This window comes from Theobroma umbraticum, unplaced genomic scaffold (assembly GCF_002168275.2).
Source record: "Theobroma umbraticum cultivar Fairchild unplaced genomic scaffold, ASM216827v3 scaffold_147.0, whole genome shotgun sequence".
Taxonomy (NCBI): Eukaryota; Viridiplantae; Streptophyta; class Magnoliopsida; order Malvales; family Malvaceae; genus Theobroma; species Theobroma umbraticum.
The window spans coordinates 3942826-3962307 of NW_018397259.1; the positions used below are offsets into that span (position 1 = coordinate 3942826).

Consider the following 19482-nt stretch of genomic DNA (forward strand, 5'->3'; position numbering starts at 1 on the left):
AGCAAAATCAAATTCGCCTCTGCTCCTTCTCTCTCTCTCTCTCTCTAGCAAATAATAACTCATGTAAAAAGAAAATAATTACAGGTTGTCACTGAGTCAAACTACTTATGAGAACTAGTTCAAGTAATGAGTCAAGATGAATGGCTCAGACTATAAGTCTCTAATCAAGCTTTAGCATTTTTTTAAATTTAAAATTACAAAAAAAATGATATTTATTCAATTTTGATTTGAGTTTTAAACTAGAACTCGATTCTGATGCAGTATTATTGTATTAGCTGGACTCGGCTACATTCCACTATAAAATTAAAAAAAAAAAAATACCTGAAGTACAAATTGCAGGGGTTGTCCACATATATCACAAGCACAAGACATTCCAGATGGTAAATTATATGCATCCAACCATGCCTACATGAAAACTTAACAATATCATAAAAATTCCTCAAAAACATATATCTTTTATTCAAATACAAAATTAAAAAACAAAAAAACAATTATAGAGGTAAGCAACAAAATGTTTACTGGGACGCCTCCGGCTTTGCTTGGAAACTGTTGACGGAGAACTGACCAACTGTGTTGAGGCTTTTCTACAAAGCCAAGAATTACAGCTTCTTCTTCTTCTTCTTCATCGTCGTCTTCGTCGTCATCTACAGCAATTCCTTCATCATCGTCGTCGTCATCGTCAAGGGGAGTAATTCGGAGTCCCTTAAGCTCTTCCATGGAATCTTCCTTGCCATCCATATCCATCTCGGAAAAAATAAAGATAAACTGTATCCAAAAACCTGGGATCAGATGTTCGGTGGAAGAGCGTCCTGGAGGAGGGTTTTACAAAGACCGTAGGGTTTATTATTAGGTTCAGATACCGTTTTACGTCGTTCGATGAAAAGAATTAAAAAAAAAAAGAAGAGAGGAATATGAAAAATGAACACAAAATTTTCACTTTGAGGTGCCCAACCTTAAACCTTTAGTATATTTGAATTTAATTAAAATCTGCATAAAATTATAAAATATTATCCAAAACTAAATTTTAATAGTAAAAAATTCTACGGTAACTATCTAAACCCGTTAAATATCCATTTGTATAAAACAAATTTTTTTATTTAAACACTTGTTGAATAATATATTACCAATATTTATTAAAAGAAATAATTGATAAAATTGACAAAAATTAAGTTTACACTATAGTTCAATTAATATTAATTAGTTTCAACTAATAATATCACAATTATTAATTTACAAAAAGATGTAAATTGGTTAAGATGATAAGGATTGTGTTGAGGTAGAAATGACAAAAGTTTATATTTCACAAAATTTAAAAAATATAGAGAACCCTAACCCTAACCTTATATTAATAATAACCCATTTACATAGTGAGAAATTAATCACAGCCTAATAATATTTTTTAATAAAATATATTAACCAAGGAAAAGATTAAAATAAAAAACTTCAACCGCTAATTCTAATATTAAAAAAAGTAAACACATGTAACTGCAACATTTTATATAATTGTCAGAGGAAAAGCTTTGATGTGAAAAAGATTAAAACAAAAAACCTTCAACAGCTAAAAAAGAGTAATATATAGTAATATTAAAAAGAGTAAATAGGAGCCATGAAACAAAAGAAAGATATGCATTTTGCCATGTGTGAGTGTGACTATAGTCACCAACAGCACAAGCATTTTTGGTTTAATGATCAAGTGGAAATAAAATGAGAGCAAACATGAATGCCTTTCTGGAATGTAAATGCCCTATTTTCTTCTTTCATTGATTTTATCATATGTTTGAACATATCTGTGTTTTGTGTCCAATTGGTTGTCCACTTGATTGGAGGATTCCAAGTGCTGTAGGTAGGAAAATAAAGGCTGGCTACAATTTCAAGTTTTTGGTTGGGTTCCCTGCGAGATGAGGCTACTTTGGAATCCAGTTCCAAACCATACAGGCAACTATAATCAATTCCTGTTCCCAGGTTGTGCTGGATACTTGTCATGCATCCTAGATGATTATTCATTATCAAGACCCAAGGTTGTGCTGCTAGCTACGTAGCTCTTGCAGTCTGGTAGCTGTTTGATTGTTCATTATCGGTTTGAGTCCTCCTCCATCATCACACAGCATTATTTCATCCTGGAGTTGAAGATGAGAGATTCTGCCTGGAGTTCCAAAGGGAGTAATGCTTTGTTATCTAACTCCAGACCCAATAAATCCTTCCCAGTGAAAATTTAAGGTCTGGTTGGCAACTCTAGAAACCTACAGAATCGGAATAGGTCCTACTCAGACTTAACGACCACTAGAAACAAGTGGACGTGGCTAAACTCAAAACGACAAAAAACGAACAGAAAATATCATCACACACACAAACCTTATCCGAAGAAACTAAAACGAAAAAACTGAAGTCACAAAAACAAAGGCCAAGAGACAGACAGTGTAAAACAAGTATTGAAGAAAGCAAGGCCACGCGCTTTGCTACAGAATGGAAAGAGAGAAACATGAGTGGTGCTTCCGTTTCCTCTGCTCTGGCGGCCACTGCGTCTGCCTCTGCCTGGATTCACCGCAGCATCAGCAATGGCAAATGCCTTTTCTCTTCCAAGCAACTTAAAGGCCGCGTACACCCCTCTCAATCCCACTCTCATCATCACCAACACCACCCTTTTCTTCTCAGAGGTACCGTGTTTTTACATTTTACGTGCTCTTTTTATCTGCTTGTTTTGTTTGTTTTCTGTTTGTTTCTAATGTCATCAGAATGAAAGAACAGAACTACTAAAAGGGAAATACGAAGAATAGAAACAGTTGAATGAGATTGATAAATAACCACTGAAGGGCTATTACCACTTGAATTTGCAACTCGGATGCATATTTATAAAGCTGTGAAAGATCTAGATTATAACCTTTTCTTCCCGAGAGAGGTGTGGTTGCCCATTGAAATATCCTTAAACTGCTCTGTGGTATTCATTTGCTTTGGAAGCAACTGATATGTAGTGGATGCAGTAAGTTTGCCTATGTCTAATTGGTTTTTTAAGTTGAATTGTCCATAAAATTTGACAGTATGCACACACCCTTCATGTGTTTAAGTGAGTTTATGTCATTTATGGATATGTACAAATCTATACATTTCTATCTATATTCAGTTAACATAGATTCAATATTACAGAATTGGCATAATGAACAAAAATCATTTTTGCAGATAGACATCATGGATTTGTGATGAATGCAACAATAAATTTGCAAATTCATATGTTTCCTAAGATCTTTTTTCTTACACAACCGATTGACACTAGGTGGATTAGACCATTGCTTTGATTTTGGTCAATGTTAGTTTAGGACCATTGCTTGTTTGATTTTTAATCAAGTATGTGCTGTGCTGTGCAGAATTCTTTAGTACTGTGATGAGTTAATGTATTTTCTGTGTCTGCTGGAGACAGTTCTTTGAACTGCATAATGGATATTTTAAAAATGCTATGCTTGAAACACTTGCTTTTAGGTTATTCTGCAACCTGTTCTGTTTCATCTCCAAATGTAATAGCATGCACATTGCATGGCTACCAACTTCTAGGCTTTTACTAGGCTGGCTGATAGTTGATTTGCTAGTAAAATAGCCAGGAAGTGCTTGTACTATGGAAGCTTACTTGTGGTCCGTCAGATTGCGGAAATAAGCATTATTTATGTCAGAGTCTGGAGGAGCTTCAATCACAGATTGGCTGGCAGAAGACTTGTCCATTGCCATATGATGTGATCAATGTTGATTGAGGATCATAGTTAATCAATAATGAGCCTGGCCTTTCAGTATGTTTTTCATTAAATATAAATGAAATTCTTACCCTTTTAGGAGTTGGTAAATTGATTGGTATGCTTAGAGAAAGCAGATGGTTGAGTCGGTCCACTTGAATTGAAACTAAGCCTTAACAGGATTTCCTTGTACAAATTCCTTTGTCATACTGTAGGAAACATTTTCATCCTTTGTGCTTGGACCCTGCTGTTCTATCTTTGTTTTACTGTCAAACCTTATTTATGTTGAGTAACCTAAAGATTAAGCCTACAATCTTTTGGTGCTCAAGTTTGTAATATAGCTTACCTTTCCCAGATTGGAAACTCTTCTTTTGCCCTTCATATCTGAGCTTATGATCTTAATTTCAAACTATGTATCCTTTACTGGTACCACCGGCTTATCCAACTCACTTGCAGCCATTCATTTCAGAAAAACAGTATCTTTTCTCAGCCACCCAAGATGTCAGGGAGTTTCCAATTGGGACTCTCTTTTATGTTTACCTTCTATTTTCTTTTTCATCTTCTTGGTTATTCATTCAGTCATAGGTTACTATAAAATCTAACTTGCTTTAAACAAAAATATTCTGCGCATAAGATCTAAGCATTGATTACCATGCTTATTCAACCCCTGCCCATTGGGACTTTGCCGTATCAATTCAGGGAGCAACAGTTGCAATATTGCTAAACCTAATATTCTCATACACTAAAAATGATTCTTTAAGGTTCTTGTCACAAGTAACGCCTTATGTCAATGTCTTATCTGCAATTTAAGCTGTTTTTATGTAATAAAACATGACCAGATTGATTCTGATGTCTTGCAGTTATGAATGAGTCAAGCAGGACTGAAGTATCTGCTGATTCTACCATTGAGAGAACAGAAGGTGATAAGATAGTTGATGGGATGGACTTTGGTGAGCTTTGTGACGAGTTTGAATGCATTAGTAGCCCCTTGGTGGAATCAACAGCAAGACAACTAGTACGTGATATTCTAGAGCTAAGAGAAGGCAATCGTGCACTAGGAACATATGCAGTATCTGTCAAATACAAGGTGCTTATGTGACCTCTTTGCAGAATTCACTGCATAACTTGATCTTCTGAAGATTCTAGCTTAAACGTTTTACTACAGCTGCTCCTTTTTCTGAATGGAATACTTAATCCCAACTATCATTAGGTGCAGGACCTTTTTTTGGGTTTATTTTCTCTTTGGAAGATCAGGACTTACATTTGGTTCAAAACCCTTTTTACATTCTTTCTGGAAGAGAGGGGGATGGGGATAAAGGTTTAACCAAAAAGTGATTAATGCTCTTTTATTTTCCTTTTCATTGAAACATTTCTTGAATATTCAATGAAAATCCCCCTCTTTGCCATCACTTATCTCTTTCATCTGTTGTCTATTGAGTTTCTTTTACCTTTTATGTAAACACGATTATGGCTTATCTTTGAAACTTAAGAAGAAGCATAGTAATTGGTCATAGCTATGGTTATTTGGAAATCATTATCCGCTTCAAATTTCCATAAAGTCTACTTTGGGACCTGGCCTTACCAAACCAGCAAAAAATCAACTTTACTTTCTGATAAAAAAAAAAGAAAAAAAGAAAAAGACCTTAAGTGCTAGCCAGCAATGAGATATGAAGATGGTGTTTCTTGTCAATATGTTAATAGTGAGGCCAATAATATCTAAGTTTATACATGACACAATTGTAATGCAGGATCCAGTCAGAAGTTTTACTGGTCGTGACAAGTACAAGAGACCACTTTGGATAACTGGTGCTCTGGAAAACCCCTCTGTGGTAAGGTTTATATAAACTGATTTGTTTTAGTCCTTGATAGAATTAGTGAGTTTTCTTAGTATCATAGCATGACCACCTGTACACTGCAGCACTGCCTCTCCCTTTCTCTCATAACTTTGTGGCTGTACTTGTCGTGTTAATGCAGTGACTTGTAGTTTGATAGCTTTGCCTGATGCATTTATAGCATACACACTGCCTTCAACTTCAAGTTGATCATTTTAAGTGATCATTGGCTAGAAGCGAGTCTGAAGTTTAATTCCGTTGGTTGCTTATTTATTCCTTTTTATGCTTTTGAGCTGTTTTATCCTAACATGCCATCAGTAACTATGTTATTTGCACTGATTTCATCCATTTTTTTTTTATTGTTGTTGTCCTACTACTGCAGAAAGTGCAAGAAATGGTGATGCTATCAACCAGTGTACTCAGCATCAAATGGACAATACAAGGAAAGCCTAAATCTTTTCTTGCTAGCATAGGTGGAGATCTGATAATAAGAGTCAATTCACAATTCACATTGAACCAGATTAGTGGCCAGGTGATTGAGCATGAAGAGTTCTGGGATTTATCCTCTTCATCAGTCATTGCTCAGGCATTTTTCTGGACATCTCGTCATCTCTTTGCTACAATTGAGGCAGGGAAGGACTTGGCAGATGGAGCCAAGGACTTGTCAACTCGTTTTTCTTCCAAGCAAGAGAACTTGGAGGTTTATCCAGACCCTTCTGGTGATCCAACTAAGGTGAGTTCTTGCAGTAAAGGCTACCTACAGCTTCCATCTTGATTTTTCTTTACAAATGACAAAAAATAACGTGATGTTTTCCTTAAATTATTAAGCTGCATTCAACTGTGTAGAACTTTTCTCACTATCTTTTACACATATAGTATATAAGATAGTAACCTTGTTCAGCGGGTGCAAAAAGTCTTTTCAGAGATTCTTGATTGCAATTTAGATAAATGTTTCCAATTTTAAGATCTTTGAGCATTTAGTCATGCATACATTCATTCTCTTACCTTCTTATTAACATGCTGCATTATCATTTTCTGATGTCAGTTCTTTCAAAGGGACGATGGATTCCAAAGAGATGTGTACCAAATTGCTTTGTTTCTGGCAGTTCTCTATTTTGTGGTACAGTTCCTGAGAACAACCTTGTAATACTCATCTTCCTACAATCCTCATTCATTATTTGAACCTATCATTGTAATTATCAGTTTTTTATATTGTCATACCAATAGATACTGATTATAGAATATATTAACGATGTTCAATTAAAAATCTGGAACAGCATTCAGAGTGAGCTTAACTTTCCCTGTTAATTGCTTACTCTCTTGCTCATTTATTTGAAGGATTCAAGACATTAGATAATGAATGTGCTTAGGAGTGCCTCATTGTTTCTATGGCAGAACTGAATATAAGCTGTTGCAATTGATAATCAAATTTATTTCCTATATTTGTCAAGAGTATTGTAGCTGTCGTTGCGGGTCTAGAGACTCGACCGTTCCAACTAAAAGAGGAAGCCATAAACTACTTACTAATGTTGAAAACTTTTACTCTATAAGATTTTCATATTATTTCCCCATATTATCCATACTTGTTTTAACTATTTGAATCCAATCTTTCCAATAATTGTATTTCTGTAATCGTCGTTAGTGTTGTTCATCAGGAGTGACACGGTTAAGGAAGGGCATGATGAGACAAAGTGTGTATGAAGATGCAAAGAAAGTTTTAACTCCTTTCCTTTATTGATTTTTCTTTTCGTTGTAACAAAAAAGTTATTTATTAAATTAGGTTCAAAGGAAAATATACTAAAACTAAAGAAGAAAGTGCCATGTTACTATGTTTAGTAATTCTAACATGCTTACATGACACATGTTAATATAAGCATAAACATGATTACTATGAAAGCAAGGAGGATGGAAGGTTAAAGAGTGTATAAGTGTGCACATGCGCAATGCAGTCACATAAATACATCTCATCCTCTCCTTTTTCTTACTTCCCTTTTTAGGTAAGTGAGTAAAACATACCATTTTTGCCCAGCTAATTGCAAACTCTGGTTGATAAATTCTACCATTCAACCCAAATTCTGAAAATCAGTAAATGCATGCAAAACAGTGCAACAGACCCAGGAAGAATGGCTATTGATGCACTTATAAAGCACCTTTAGGCCACTATAAGCTTGTTGGATTTACAAGAAAAGACTTTTGATTTGAGCCTCAAGAAGGCTATAGTAGAATTAACTTGGTGAATTATCCAGATGCATAACAAACACTCGCAGATTCGAATATCTCAAACCTGGCTGTATGTCTTTCATGCTTGCATTGCATTCTTTGCAGATGATATAACAAAACAATTACAGCAAGAGCCATAATACCTGCTTCGGACAGAGATGTAGAGCTCCACTGCAGACTGCATAACGCCAAATCAGCCTTTTTCCTCAATTTAATAAGAGTACCTGCAGGCTGCACAATGCATAATCAATGAGTAAAATTCTGCCTTCTTCCTCAATTTATAAGGATAGAATCAGTCACAGCTTAGAGGTTATAAAACTTATTTGCCTTTATTGCACTGATGTTGGCTGAGAAAAAAATCACTAGTATTAACATTTTGATAGCCTTCACCGTTTCTGAACTAGAGCACAAAAAGATTCACCAGTTGAATCACTAATCAATCGTTCCACTACCGTGGCTGCTGTGGACACATCTGCAGAAAATCCTTTGTGTACCATTTCATGTGGAATTTCTGATGCCCTAGATACATCATTGTTTTCGAGAAATCCTTTGATCATTGTATTATAGGAGCAACTATTAGGCATGCAACCATCCACCTCCATTTTCCTAAGCAGCTCATATGCTTCATTTGGTAGCCTTTCCTTACAAAGCCATTTGATCATTATATTGTAAGTGTAGACATTAGGGTGTAATCCTTTTGAGTGTTGAGTGCACAAAATAATTTTCTTGCAACTTTGAGTTGCCCAACTTGACACAAGCCAATAATTAAGATACTATAGTGGACAATGTCAGGTTCCAATCCACTGTTCTGCATTACATGAAAAAGTCCCAATGCATCATTAATATGACCATGCTTGCATAGGCCGTCTAACAAGGCGGAGTAAGTCAACATGTTTGGTACTAAGCCATAAGCACTCATTTCTTTGCAAAGATCTTGTGCGGCCGAAAGTCTCCCTATCAGTGACATTAACATACCACCACGAGCATTGTAAGGGATTGACCCATTTTGAGTCATTTCACGAAAAAGTTCCATTGCCTCATTTATCCTTCTAGCTTTACAATATCCATTGACCACGATGTTGTAGATAATAGCATTCGGAGCACAACCACTCGTAACCAGAAAATTCAGAAGTTTTCTAGCCTCATCCATTTCACCTTGGAAACAGTATCCATCCATCAATGAATATTTTATTACCTTATTAAAAATATTTTATACTATTATAATTAAAATAAAATATATAATATAAAAATCAAAAAATAAAATAAAATAAAATATAAAAATTAAAATTTATATAATATAAGTAAAATAAATTAAAATAAAATATATAATATAAAAAATATATTATAAAATAAAAATAAAATATATAAGATTATAATAATAAATAAAAATAAAATATATAACATTAAAAATATATATTTAAGAAATAATATTATATAAAAATTAATAATAAAAAATATAAATATATTAAACTTGTATTTTAATAACTAAGCGTAATTTTAAAAATTAACATTACATTCCTAATAAAGTACTTGTAAATCAAATGCTGCAATATTATTTTTTCTACATTTTAATTATTATTTTGCTTGCATATCAAACACTGTAATGTTATTTTTCCTACAATCATATTACTTGTAATCACATTACATTATAAAATATTAAAAACCACTTATATGTAACTATATCAGCCTTAACACCTTTTTGAATCATTTCTTCAACAATATCTTGAGCCTCTAATGCCCTGCCCTCTTTACAAAGCGCATCAGCCAAAATGTTATATGTGACAGACATTTGGTTTGCAATTGTTGGCCACCATTTCATTCAATAATCTTGTAACCTCCTTCCACTGACATGAAGTACACATAGCATGAATTAAGGAAGTATAAGTGACAACAGTTGGTGGAATGCCTTGACCTCTCATTTCCGAGAAAAGCTTCAAGGCCTCGGTTGCACGCTTGTCTTTACAAAGGCTGTCAATATGAGGCGAACAGCCTCTTTCTTCCATAATCTATAGCATTCTAATATCCCCATTAGTGTCACTTATTTTACAAAGACCATTCACTAAGGCATTGTAAGTGATTAAATTAGGCTTATATCCTTCCCTAACCATGTCATCAAACAACCTCACAGCTTGAGCTACTTCACCTACAATGCAGAGTCCATTGATCAAAGTGGAGGATGTTACGATACTTGGTTGAAGACCTAACTTCAACATTTTCCCTACAACAGAAAACGCGAAATCCATTCGATGCATGCGGTAAAAAACAATTAAGCGAGATGTTGAGAGTGTATTCATTAGGATGAATTCCTAGTAATTCCATTTGTCTAATGTGAGAAACGGCAGGAGGGTAATGCTTCATTCTAACAATGGCCGCTACTAATCGTCTAAATTCCACAAGAGAAGGACGTGGATGCGTATCGACCATCTGATCATACTTGTTTAAGGCATCATCAATTTTATGAAACACATACTGGGATTTCTTCCAATGGGTAGTAGAGAAATAAGAGTTGTGGAAATAACGGAGAGCCCTTTTCTTATTTAAAACAGCAAGAGAATTCAACAACAAGAAGGGAAGAGAACAGGCAGATTTGAGGTTACCCAATTCCAAGTGTTGAAGAGGAACAAAGGGAAAAGAAGAAGAAGAAGAAGAAGACGAAGAAAGAGAAGCGCTTCTCCAAACCCTCATCATCGTCACCAAACAAATGCAAAGCTCCGATTCTCCTTCAGCTGCTTGGCGGTTGCACGACGCTCCAATTAACTTCCAAGTTCTACCCCATTGACCCGCTCCATTTCAAACCGGGGGTCGGGCCAACTTATATTGTACTATGCTTGCTTGGATTCAAACCTTGAAATCCTGACCCAATTGACCCGCTCCATTAGTCCGAACTGTTGGGTAATCTGAATTTCATATTCAGTTCAAGTTTAGATTGTTTTGTAAATATTAATAAGATTTATAAGAATTTATTTGTATTGAATTTTAATTTTATTAAATAAAACTTTTAAATTAACATTATAAAATTTCAATTATATACAACTGAAACATTAATTATCATTTTTATATAATTATCGTTTACTTATGATTTTTTATAAACAATTAACTTTATATTTTTAATACATTTGTATTTTGTATATAATTTAAATTTAAAAATGAATAAAAATAATAATAAGTTGCACGTGAGAATAAATATTAGTAAAAATAAAAGTAAGCTCCACATATATATATATATAGTTTGCAATAATTTTTAATTATACTTAATATTTTTTTAAAAAAAGCAAAACCAATTTAATTTTAAATCAAATTGGAAGTGCAAGTTTATTTCAGTGAATTTGGATTGGTCAGACATGAATGGGCCTTCAACACTCTCTCTATCTACATTTTTTAAAATGAAAAATATTTTTTCAAGTGTGATTTCATTGACATATTAACTTTATGTGTGGACTCTAAAATTTAATTGAATGGGCCTTCAATTTATTTATTTTTTTCAAGTTTGAATTCTTTTAAGGATAAAAGCTTGCGAGCTAAAGAACAAAATACATATTTTTAAAATTTAATTGGCACCATTTGAAAAGTAAACATTCAATTTAAAATTAATTGAGCAATTTTTTTTTTATGAATGGAAATAAATTTTTAAATTCATCACATTTGAGTTTGTAAAATTTTAAAATTCTCAAAATATATAAAAAAACAAGACATAATACTTAAAAAACTCATGAACTATTAAAAAAATTTTAGATAAATTTGTATCCTTTTGTTGTATTCAATCAAGTTCTTAAATTTTTATTTTATACTAAATAAATTTTTATAACTAATAATTTGTAATGAATAAATGTGTGAATATCATTGCCCAAAAGTTCAAATCAAGTTAATTAGTCAAACCAAACAGTAGTCCAACAAGTCAAATATAGGAGTGTAATTTGACTTGAATTTTTATATTTAATTATATATATAAATTTAGATGTTGATTAGATTGAATTAATATTAAAATTTAATATAAATATTATCCATCCAAATTAAATTCTTAAGCATTATCTTTTATCTTGTAAATTTTATATAGATAAAGAGTCATTAGCACCATTCACTCCATTAGTAAATAAACACTGAAAATAAAATTTTTTAATTTCTTAACACTTTTTCTTATATTTTAAAACACGGTTATTTAGTTGTCAACGTGACCATGTAATTAACTTAAAAATTAATTAAAAAATTTATTTTTTATTTAATATAAAATAAAAAAAATTTAATTAAACGTAACAAATAATAAAATTTTTTAAATGCACTTATCATCTTTCTTGAGATTTTAGAGATCTTAAGTTTCGAGGGCTACTAGCAACGTTGGTGGAAGTTATTGAAATTCTTAAAAAATAATTTTTTTAAAATATTATACTTATAAAAACGGGACATAAAAGCAAACTTAATCCATTAAACTTATGTGGTATTAATCTGAAAGATGATAAAGTTATATAATGAGAGATGCAGTCTACTAGTTGGAGCAGTCCAAGTTTCAGTGGTCTCCAAAGCACTTGAAATTATCCCAATTCCCCAACTCCAGAAAAGGCAGAAAAAACCAAAATGGAGGTTGAGGAACTCAAAAAGTGGAAAAAAAATAAATAAATTTAAAAAACAAGGAAAGAAAGAAGTGGACCCCGCTATGAACCTCCTTGGAATTCACGCCCCTCCCCCTCATCATTTGCCTTTGATTGCCTCTGCCATTGACTCCCCCTTATTGCCAGTTAAAATCCCCTTCTTTTGTCTTTCTTGATGGATTTCATTTGTTCACAAGAAAATGCAGCCCAAGGCACGAAATAAATATCCAATTTCCCTACATGCTAAAAACAAAATATATGGAAAATATCGAATTTTTTCTACTAAAATTCCAAACAAGTCAAGATCCTTACCTTCTGTGCATTAGCCCCAAATAAATGTTATAATTAGCTAGCTATATTGGAAGGTTATGATTGGTGGAAAGGGATTGGCCAAAAAGGTTTCTCTCCTTTGATTTAGACACAGTTATCCCTTCCTTTTTCTACCATTATATTTCCTCTCCTCGTCCGAGTGCCAACCCCTTCTTGTTTGCCTTTCCATTTAATATTCCAAAGACAAAGCTCCTTTCGTTTCCCTATCAGTGAATTCATTTCTCCATTTTCTTCCTGGCCTTTTTTGCCAATCACTAAGCACTTTGATAAACACTTCTTTCTCTCTTTTTTTTTTTATTTTGTTTTTCTCTCTCTCCCTGTCTCTCTCTTATAGTCTTATGTTTGAGGTTCAATCATAGTATATTTATTCATAATTCTCTTATTGATAATAAAAAGGAGGTTTTCAGGGCTTTTTAGCATCGGGGTCGACATGGATAAGATGCTTTTTGTCATATCATTTTGCATGCTTTTCAGTTGTGCATTCATTGAAGCTGTTCAAAATGGCTCACTCGTAACTCAACTACCAGGCTTCAATGGTGTTTTCCCATCCAAACACTACTCAGGGTAACAAATCTTTTCTTATCTTAATTTCTGTTTATCTCTCTCTCTCTGTATATGGCTAAGTGATCGAAGTCAGAGCATGTGCATTGATAGAAAGTAGACCCTCTCAGGTTTTCTGCTAGTATATCGTTTTCTATGAGTTTCTGAATAAAAAATGAAGGGATTGAATCTGCAGATATGTGAAGGTAGATGAGAAGAATCTCTTCTACTACTTCGTCGTTTCAGAAAGAAACCCTTCCAAGGATCCAGTTGTTTTGTGGTTGAATGGTGGACCAGGATGCTCTAGCTTTGATGGATTTGTTTATGAACATGGTACTCACTCGTAGACCACTTGTTCTTTTATTTAATACCTAGGCTACATTTACAATAGCTAGGACTTGACTTTGTTTCCCATATTAACTGAACTCATCAGTCAGCCCTCCAGTAAGTACGCGGTACGCCAAAAGAAAAAACTGTATAATGCTCTACATACTCTTCTTTATCTAATATTTTTGGGATAAATTGCATCACTAGTACCAAATCTTTTGGCAACATCTCATTTTCATTTACAATCTTTTAAATTTTTTTTCAAATTTATCTATGTCCGTTCTAAATACAATAAATTAACCTCGTTAAACTTAAGTGTATATACATGTGATAAATTTTGTTTATATTATAAAATTTAAATAAATTTAAAAAATAATGAGAATTTCACAAACCAATTATGTTATTTACTCTATTCTTGATACACACACACACACACACACACATATATATATATATATATATATATAATCAGCTATATCAGTTAAACTAGTTAGTACCTTTGCATGACATATTTGTTTTCCTTAGTTTTAGAAATTAATTGGTTATAGTATAACTTTGAGATAAGAAATGAAGATAGGAGGAAAAAGGGTAACCACAATTTTATATAGATACGCAAATGTGACCTTTCAGTTGTTCTTGGTTTATACATGTCTGGTGAAATTTTCTTTTATCAGCGACAGCTGGTTATTTGCTGTTCAGTGTGTATGTATATAGAGAAAGCTCAGTGACTTACCGCATTAATTCCTCAAATTTTGAAAAGACTGCTCTCGATCAATTAATGCTTTAGAATCCATCTATTCCATCTGCATTAGGCTGGCAGCTGAGCCTTGAGAGCAAGAGGACTTCGGTTTGTTTGTTTATGATTTTTGACACTGCACCTAGTCACCTACCACAATATGACAAAATATAGTTTCCCCATCTCAATTCGAAGGCAGCTTGTTAACACTTTTAAGTAAGCTGCACTTTGAGTTTATATACTAATGGAGAACTACACATTGTTTGAATTTGGTGAATTTTGAGTAGAACTTAATTTAAGCAATTTTGATACTTATATATATATGCTTCTCTTTTGTGAATTATCAATAGGACCCTTTGCTTGCATAGGCAGCAAAGTTTTAATTTGATGCATGTCACTACAAAATTTTTGAGTTTTAGATATTATTTTTACATTTGATCTTTATGTAGTAAAAACTTAAAAAGTGAGATTGTTTAGCTTTTGACTACACTATTTTCATATTCAGTGGCTATTAAGAGAGTTCAGTATATATTCACTAGTGTATTCTTTTTTTAAAAAAAACATATGAAGAAGTCTAAGGTAATTGGTTAGAGTTAGACTATGACTAAAATTGGCTTTGTATGTATATATTTTATTCACTTTTGTAACAATACATAATTTCATAATATAAGATTTCTTTTCTTCTAACCATACTCATTGAGAAGAGGATGTTTCATTGAAATATATATATATATATATATATATATATATGCAGGTCCTTTTAATTTTCAAGAGGGAAAACCCGAAGGAAGCCTGCCCACACTTCATCTCAATCCATACAGTTGGTCTAAGGTCAGGCACAGCATGGCATACCCTTTAAAGTAAACTTAATTACTTTTGCATCATATATTTTCTCCTTAAACCAAAGTTTTTAATCGTAGTAACTTTGATGTTCAAAACCAATACGTGTTAATTCTACAAACTTTTCCCCATGAACTGGACATTCATTGTGCTATTAATTAATTTCCCCCTTATATGAGCTTTTTTCTTTTATCTCAGCTTTCTCTAGTGGATGCATGGTTTTGTTAATCATCTTTAGCATTTTCCAGGTTTCAAATATTATTTACTTGGATTCTCCAGTTGGTGTGGGCTTCTCTTACTCTAAAAATACAAGCACATACATAACAGGAGACCGGCAGACTGCAGCTGATACACAGGCCTTCCTCCTCAAGGTATTTATGTTCAAGGATGATTCATATAACTAGATAGTATTTCTTTTTTCCCCCATATGGTTTAGAATATTGATAAATTTTTAGCAATACAAAATGTGGGGAAGGATTAAAGCCATAAGTCCTCATCTACCATTTGATGCTGCCATACATCTATCAAGTTAAAGAAATGTGCCAAGGTTAATGAAAAATTAAGTTTGTTAAACTAACTTGTTCTCTTTGGAGTAGTGGTTCGCTCTCTATCCGGAGTTTGTTGGCAATCCATTTTATATCGCAGGAGAGTCTTATGCAGGAATTTATGTGCCCACTCTTGCTTCTGAAGTGGTGAAAGGTATTTCCTGCTGATAATATACTATTACCTTCCATGTTGACCTATGTTGGAGTTGTTACTATGCTAATTTTTTACCTTCTGCTTGTACTTTAGGAATCAATGCTGGTGCAAAGCCCAGAATCAATTTCGAGGTATATTTTATATGCCATCTTGACAGCCAGTCTCTAGGAAAAAGATTAACTTTTGAACAAACAATTTAGAATTCAGAAATTTCCAAATGCAGGGTTACATGGTGGGAAATGGGGTGACAGGCTCTGTTTTTGATGAGAATGCTCTCGTCCCATTTGCACATGGGATGGCCCTAATTTCAGACGACATCTTTGAGGTAGGTGGAAGTAATTGGAACACTTGCATATATATATATATATATATATATTAATCCTGCTAATAGATGTTTGGCCAGCCTAATCAAGAAATTTGGGTTTTGTTTTAACAAATCTCAACCAACTTTCAACACTTGTTTTACCCTCCCTCGTCGATCCCTTAAGGACAGCAACTTTACTTATCCAGTACATCAATACTTGTCCACTGGTCAAGCTCAGATGTTATTTTTCTTTAAACAATTAGCACTTTGATTTTGAGCAATAACCATCTTGCGTAATGTATTTGGTGATGTTATCAAATCTTGTAGAAGATTTAAGGCCGCTGAATCTTAAAAATTTACTCGAGTTAATGCACAATTGTTGTGATGCAGGAAGTTGTAGCCGCTTGTGGAAGCAACTATTCTAAGCCAACTAAAAGTTGTGATGAAAATCTTGAAAAGGTTTACAAGGTGAGATACAGACCAATTTCAAGTTGGATTTTTGAAAGAATGTCCCTTAGTCATTTCTAATTGGATGTCAACACTTTAGGCAATTGCCGGCCTAAATATTTATGACATTCTTGAACCTTGCTATCATGACCCGATTGGACAACAAGACTCAAAAGGAAACACAAGCTTGCCAGTTAGCTTCCAGAAATTAGGAGCTACAGAGAGGCCTCTTGCAGTGAGAACGAGGATGTTTGGTCGTGCTTGGCCTTTTCGGGCACCAGTTAAGGATGGCATTGTCCCTTTATGGCCTGAACTAGCAGCAAACAAGCTGCAAGTAGCATGTACTGTAAGTTATTTTAATCATTTGTTTGAAACAGTGACATTATATTTCTCTAAATATAATGATGTTAACGTAATTTGTCTCAACAAGGTCCCTTCTTAATTAGTTGTCGTTTATGATTCATACACCTTTAAACGATGAAGTTTTGCTACCTTATGTACTGACAGAACGATGAAGTTGCAACAGCATGGCTAAACGATGCAGCAGTTAGGAAGGCAATTCATGCAGAACCAGTAAATAAATCTGCCCCATCCTATGTCTATACTTGAGATTACTTACCCTATTTCATATTTCATAATCTCATATATTAATTAATGAATAGGAAAATGTAGCTGGTCCGTGGGAGTTATGTACAGACAGAATTAGCTATGATCATGATGCTGGAAGTATGATTCCTTACCATAAAACCCTTACATCTGATGGTTATCGCGCACTTATTTTCAGGTATTTTAATTATGCTAGTGTGCACTATTTAGATGTCAACAAGGCTTTCTGTTTGCTTCTGTTCTAAGTAGCATTTTGAACGAACTAGCTGGGTTGTGTTTTTTCTTTCTTTTTACTTTGTACATTCAGTGGAGACCATGACATGTGTGTGCCATACACTGGGAGCCAAGCCTGGACAAAGTCACTTGGATATAAGACAACAATTCAATGGAGATCATGGTTTTCTAATGGCCAAGTTGCTGGGTAAGTAGCCTTTCAGATCTGTCGGTGACTGAATAAAATCATATTCATACAATGGGTTCACTGCTGCAGGTACTTGCAAGGATATGACCATAACATCACCTTTCTAACTATCAAGGTTTGACAATCAATCTCTATCCTTTCATTTGGTAGTTCTTTCTCCTCCTATAAATCTTATCGGATTATTTCAAAATCCAAACTCGAGACTTTCAAAATACATACCCAAGTTCTAATGGCTGAGGCTTTCTTCTTGCAGACAATCAATCTCTAGTATGATTTGTCAGCAATTCTATTGTTTCTGAATATAAAATTCTGAAATTCAGCTATTACAAAACAATTCCTTGGTGCAGGGTGCAGGACATACGGTCCCTGAATACAAGCCAAAGGAAGCATTAGACTTCTATAAACGATGGTTGGATCGGAAACCAATATGACATCAAAGATAGTTTTCTTCCTCAGGAAAAATACCCTTCCATTTTTCATCTCTTGCTATTGGACACAATGCATGTGCTAGAAAGGTTTAATTTTTTTGTTGTGGGTATAAATAAAATAAAACGAAAGGGAATGAATGAAAACAGCTTTTAATTTTCAGTTTGATTTGATTCAATTACTCAATATCTTATATTAAATTTTTTTAAAAATTACTCATTCGTGCCTACATATTAAATGTTTATTTTTTTTTATTTTATACAATGATTTAGATTAATGGTAATATTAATTTAATTGGGTTTTATACTAATTTAGTTTTTTAATAACAAAACCTAATATCATACCAAACTAGATATGATTTATAGTACTTTTGCGATTATTTCTGGTGTTGAAACTTATAATGGTCAAATCAAATACAATAACAATTGAAGGGATATCAAATTATAGGTGATCTTTTCAATTTCTTTCTGTAAGAGATAAAAATCCAATGGCATTATTTTGCCATTGTCCTGATATTTTTAAATTCCGACAACGAAGAAATTATTAAAGGATTCTTCCTACCCCATCAATCACAAAGTCGACAAATTAAGATGTTACATGTTAATTAAAAGTTGCCACATATGCTTATTAATTCACACTTTTCATTTATGTGTGACAATTATTATTAAGAAATATATTCATGCAACTTTTAATTATGTGTCACATCCTGATTTATAGGGTTTACAGCCGACATGCACTGTTAGGAAGGACCTTTTTTATATAATTTCTCACACAAGCAAGCAATTTTACAAATATGACACGTATTTATTTAGTAATTATTATGTTAATTTATTGAGTGACTCAATTACAAATTAATGGATATGTGTCAAAAAAAAAATCTAAGCAGTGGTTGACAAGATAATATTTTACTGAGAATGTAATATTAATTTTTAAAAGTACCCTTATTTATTAAAATATAAATTTAATATACTTATATTTTATATTATTAATTTTTATATAATATCATCTCTTAAATATATTTTTAATGTCATATATTTTATTTTCATCTCTTATTATAATCTTCTATATTTTGTTTTTATTTTTTAATATAATATTTTATATTATGTACTTTATTTTAATTTCTTTTACCTATATTATATAAATTTTAATTTCTTATATTTTATTTCATTTTAATTTCTAATTCTTATATTATATATTTTATTTTAATATTTTTTATTTAATTATAATATTAGAAAATATTTTTAACAAAGTAATAAAGTTGAAAGGTAAAAATATCTTTAATTATATTAAAAAGTGCAATATAATGTGATTACATTAATTTTGGACTATAATTACATTACATCCTTTAACTGTAATGTGATTGCATTGCAATTTTAAATTATAATAATTTGTTATAAAACAAACACTGTAATATAATTTAATTAGACATATTGTAGGGAATGTACTCTCATTTCT

The 19482-nt window shown here is 32.7% G+C and overlaps 3 protein-coding genes and 1 pseudogene across 3 annotated transcripts in view; 2 read left to right on the plus strand and 2 right to left on the minus strand.

Annotated features, from left to right (window-relative positions):
• The window catches only part of LOC110414813 (zinc finger (MYND type) family protein / programmed cell death 2 C-terminal domain-containing protein), a gene marked incomplete at its 3' end in the record, with an annotated part of 3698 nt that extends 2763 nt beyond the window's left edge, over window positions 1-935 (minus strand). The window contains exons 1-2 of the mRNA XM_021426225.2: window positions 520-935; window positions 322-405 (exon numbers count right to left, since the gene is read on the minus strand). Coding sequence (XP_021281900.1) covers window positions 322-405; window positions 520-744 — 309 coding nt within the window. The remainder of the gene's footprint in view (window positions 1-321; window positions 406-519) is intronic.
• Window positions 936-2384: 1449 nt separating this feature from the next.
• On the plus strand, window positions 2385-6837 carry LOC110415424 (transmembrane protein, putative (DUF2358)). The gene is made up of 5 exons (XM_021427082.2): window positions 2385-2654; window positions 4577-4803; window positions 5465-5545; window positions 5931-6281; window positions 6594-6837. The coding sequence occupies exons 1-5, from the start codon at window positions 2480-2482 to the stop codon at window positions 6693-6695; spliced, it is 936 nt and encodes a 311-aa protein (XP_021282757.1). The 5' UTR covers window positions 2385-2479; the 3' UTR covers window positions 6696-6837.
• Window positions 6838-8154: 1317 nt separating this feature from the next.
• LOC110414819 (uncharacterized) lies at window positions 8155-10207 on the minus strand (annotated as a pseudogene).
• Window positions 10208-12780: 2573 nt separating this feature from the next.
• On the plus strand, window positions 12781-18256 carry LOC110415422 (serine carboxypeptidase 1-like). Its single transcript, XM_021427079.2, has 14 exons — window positions 12781-13245; window positions 13418-13554; window positions 15039-15115; window positions 15373-15495; window positions 15721-15823; window positions 15917-15954; window positions 16047-16148; window positions 16518-16595; window positions 16675-16920; window positions 17082-17147; window positions 17237-17358; window positions 17488-17601; window positions 17671-17716; window positions 17949-18256. Exons 1-14 carry the CDS (start codon window positions 13112-13114, stop codon window positions 18030-18032), a joined length of 1470 nt encoding a protein of 489 aa, XP_021282754.1. The 5' UTR covers window positions 12781-13111; the 3' UTR covers window positions 18033-18256.
• Window positions 18257-19482: the final 1226 nt, after the last annotated feature.